General features: G+C 39.5%; 1 protein-coding gene across 1 annotated transcript; it reads left to right on the forward strand.

The window, feature by feature from the left end:
- Positions 1–781: 781 nt before the first annotated feature.
- Positions 782–3,486, forward strand: P5CDh1 (delta-1-Pyrroline-5-carboxylate dehydrogenase 1). The gene has a single exon (XM_088184518.1). It carries the CDS (start codon positions 879–881, stop codon positions 2,574–2,576), a length of 1,698 nt encoding a protein of 565 aa, XP_088040644.1. The 5' UTR covers positions 782–878; the 3' UTR covers positions 2,577–3,486.
- The last annotated feature ends 739 nt before the right edge of the window (positions 3,487–4,225 follow it).

A 4,225-nucleotide genomic window follows, 5' to 3' on the forward strand; every position in this document is an offset into this window, starting at 1 on the left:
CCCTCAGGGGAAAATAAGCTGAAATTACACTATGTTTTAAAAATATGATAGCTATCCTTAATGATATTACTATGGACTTTTGATATAAGAGTGTTGGTCAAAGTATATTCAAACCGAATTTTGCTCAATAGGAGGGCGCAAAAACAATTATCACTTCTCATAAGTGAAAAATACACTTCAGAAGCAATAAAATCGTGTCACAGCGGGAACGCTCAGTAACGATAGCTTTTTTGTTAACTGTTTTGATAACAGTTCTGCATATAATCTCGTGATCGTATTTCCCTTTTCAATGTAATCGATGTGGATTATACTGTTCGCATCCCAAACAACTGTGGCCATGATCTTGTTGAACTCCTTCGAAATGGCGAGGCGATCACGTTTTTTGTCGACAGAGATCAAATGCGGCACCCATCTGGCAGAGAGTTTCCGTATTCCCAAATATTTATGCAAAATGTTGAGTACCCGTTCGGTTGAAATACCCACGGTCTCAGCTATCTCGAGCTTAGTCATCGTCGTCGATTATCATTTCATAGATTTTATCGACGAAATGTAACTGTATCGTAGTAATGTAAATTACAAATATTATCTCTTTTTTTTATATATAGGTATTATATTAAATATACATATATTGATCATCTATAATCACCAAACCAAATATTTTAGTTTCCATAATTGTAATGTTATGAAAACAAAGAAAACGGTCAAAATGCATTTGACGTAAATATTGCGCAATATTTGAAGAGAGAGGTGTTTACATAAGAGGTACAGACTGCGCTTGGAAGCCCCTGGCTTACAGTGGGTCAGGCGCAAGCGGCCCGCTCGCAGGTGTCGCCGGCGAGTCTCTCGGTCCTCCTTCAATAAACCGACTCTTCGAAAACATGCTGACTGTCCGGAACGCCGTCTTGGCGCTGCGCCCCTGCGAGAGGCGGCTCGGCTCGCTGGTGCCTGCGCACCAATTGCCGGACCTCCAGGCGATCAACGAACCCGTCCTTTCCTACAGGAAAGGCTCGGCCGAGAGGGACGCAATAACAGCGGCCCTGGAAAAGGCGTCGTCCACCGTCGAAGACGTCCCCATCGTCATCGGCGACCAGGAGATCAGGAACGAACAGATACGTCACCAAGTAATGCCCCACGATCATGCTAAAAAGATTGCACAATTTTATTACGCCGATCAAAAAACGGTCCAAAAAGCCATCGACGTAGCTGTCAAGACGCAGAAGAAATGGGATCGCACTCCCTTGGCCGACCGTTTGAAGATCTGGGAGAAAGCGGCCGATCTCATGGCCGGACCGTACCGACAAGAGTTGAACGCTGCGACGATGCTCGGTCAAGCCAAAACTGTCATACAAGCCGAGATCGACGCTGCTGCCGAACTGATCGATTTCATCCGATTGAACGCCTACTACTTAAAAGAGAACACCAAATACCAACCCATATCTCCAGATCCCAAAACGACCAAAAACTCGATTCGATTCAGAGGAATAGACGGATTCATAGCGGCCGTCAGTCCTTTCAACTTCACGGCCATCGGCGGAAACTTAGCCTACACGCCGGCTCTGATAGGAAACGCAGTTCTTTGGAAGCCGTCCGATACGGCGCTCCTCTCCAATTGGGTCATCTTTAAAATCATGCGGGAAGCCGGACTGCCACCCGGAGTCGTCAATTTCGTACCCGCAGACGGACCCGTATTCGGTGATACCGTCACCGGATCGCCTCACCTAGCCGGAATCAACTTCACGGGATCCGTTCCCACTTTCAATCGCTTATGGACTCAAGTCGGTCAGAACATCTCTAAATACAAAAACTTCCCGCGACTCATCGGGGAATGCGGCGGAAAAAACTATCATTTCGTACATTCGTCTGCCGACGTAGAGTCCGTAGTTAACGGCACTATAAGATCGGCGTTCGAGTTCTGCGGACAGAAATGCTCGGCGTGCTCCAGAATGTACGTATCGGAATCGCTCTGGCCGCAGATTAAAAAAGGCCTATTAGAAGCCAGAAACAAATTAAAAATCGGCGACGTTACTGACTTTGCCAATTTCACATCGGCCGTCATCGACGATAAGGCTTTTGCCCGAATCACCTCTTACATCGAGCACGCTAAAAAGTCTAACAACTTGGAAATAATCGGCGGCGGAGAATACGACGACTCCAAAGGATACTTCATCCAACCGACGATCGTCCAATCTAAAGATCCCATCGACAAGATCATGACCGAAGAGATATTCGGTCCCGTCTTATCCATCTACGTCTACAAAGACTCCGACGTCAACCAAGTGATGGAACTGATCGGAACGTCGACTCAGTTCGCTCTGACCGGAGCCGTTTTCGGTCAAGACGAAACGTTCATGAAGCGCGCCATAGAAGAACTGAAAATGACCGCCGGGAACTTCTACGTCAACGACAAATCGACGGGATCGGTCGTCGGTCAGCAGCCGTTCGGCGGCGGTCGCATGTCCGGAACCAACGACAAAGCCGGCAGTCCGTCGTACCTCTCGCGTTGGTCTTCGCCCCAAGCCATCAAGGAGACGTTCGTCCCCTTGACCGAATACAATTATCCCTACATGGAAGATTAAATTCGTCTTGCGACTCAATTGTACGACTCAAAGGTCAATTTATTTTTATTAAATTGCTTTCCATCACCGTCGATCCGCTGAGCTTGTAAATTTTTAAATAGCTCATTCAAATATCAATAATTTACGACTTGTGCAATTTGCGTTCGTTTGCCGTCAATTCGGAAGGTCTTTGATTAAAATCTCTATAACTTTTAAATTGACATTAAATGGCATCTAGTTTTTTAATATCTATTTATAGGAAAAGAAAAATAATTTTAATTTTTCTCCAATAAATGGGAAAAGAATTTTTATAAAATATGAATAATGGTCTACCGAAATAAATACTATTTAATTTAAAAAAATAGTTGATAACGTTTGATGAGTTGAAACGGAATAAGACTTATTCTCATTATTGTTATAAAATTCTTTAGGGGAATATTCTCTAAACAGAATTATCGAGAATTTTTTTAAATTAAGCTTTGATCGGTTTCTTCTCGTAAACTTCCCTGAAAGGTAACACTCATTATTATTTTTCTACCCTATAAATTTTTATTCTGTTTATTTTTGTCAAATTGACAGAATTGTAAATACTGTGGTTTTGTAATAGCCTGAACCTTTCCACCACGTCAGTGCATCTAAATTTTTTCTAAAATTTCTCTTATACAAGACATTTTTAAAAACTTTTGACATTTACAAACTTTCAAAACAGTCTGAAATGACTATTTATTTACCACTGCCAATTTCAAAACACAAATTACTTGTGATAAATGTGCTAGTAATAAAAGCACCTTGAAATATAAAAACTTCAGATCAAATGCCATTTTTCATCTATTAACTACCTAACAAATTTTACTATTGATAAATTAACCCTTTAGGTTCGGCATGTTTTTTTGCAAAGTTTCGCAGTGTCAATAATCCACTAAAAAATAAAGTAATGATAATAATATTTTTATTATAATATATATAATACTGTGATACAAATCAGATTAAAAACCCGTCAATTTTATGGGTTCTGTAAATCTAGTGTTAAACAACTCGAAGATATTGTTCCATTGGAAAAGAATGTGGGCCCTTTAAAAAAATGGGCTATTTATACACACAGCAGTAAATTTACAACCAGTTTTTTTTTTTTAGTCTGAAAAATATTTTTTTTAAATATATTTGAGTATAAATGACTTAATTAATTATATAATTTATTACAATTGTTAATATATATATCGACATGCTTAAGAAGCACAAATTGTCATACCGATATATAGGTATATCGCACCTAAAGGGTTAACACGTTATCAACTATCTTACAAAGGCAGACGAATTTCATTTTAAAATAAATAAGTTATTAAAAAGTGAATGGAATAAAATTTTGCCATAAAGCCAATTATTTGGCTTACTGTCGGTATCGTGTTAAATAATATATTGTTAGTTATGAATTGATTTATATTCCACGAGATTCAGAAAATAATCTAGTATACTATGTATATTTTATAATAATCTTTTAGGGAACATTCTCGTTTTCTGAGAATATTCTCGGGTTACATCACTAGTTATACTAAGAATGCTCTGATCGATCACTGCCTTCGACTCATAAAATTTATTGTCCTATTATATTTTTTAAATTTGGGAATTGGAGATAAATAGCAAAATAGACGGTCAAATTCATGGACATCTTG

The sequence above is a fragment of the Plectrocnemia conspersa genome, unplaced genomic scaffold (assembly GCF_051122295.1).
Source record: "Plectrocnemia conspersa isolate PC_06_02 unplaced genomic scaffold, ASM5112229v1 ptg000004l, whole genome shotgun sequence".
In the NCBI taxonomy this organism is placed as follows: domain Eukaryota; kingdom Metazoa; phylum Arthropoda; class Insecta; order Trichoptera; family Polycentropodidae; genus Plectrocnemia; species Plectrocnemia conspersa.

Coding starts and splice junctions, on each gene's coding strand:
- P5CDh1 (XM_088184518.1), top strand. CDS start 879: ATGCTGACTGTCCGGAACGCCGTCTTGGCGCTGCGCCCCTGCGAGAGG.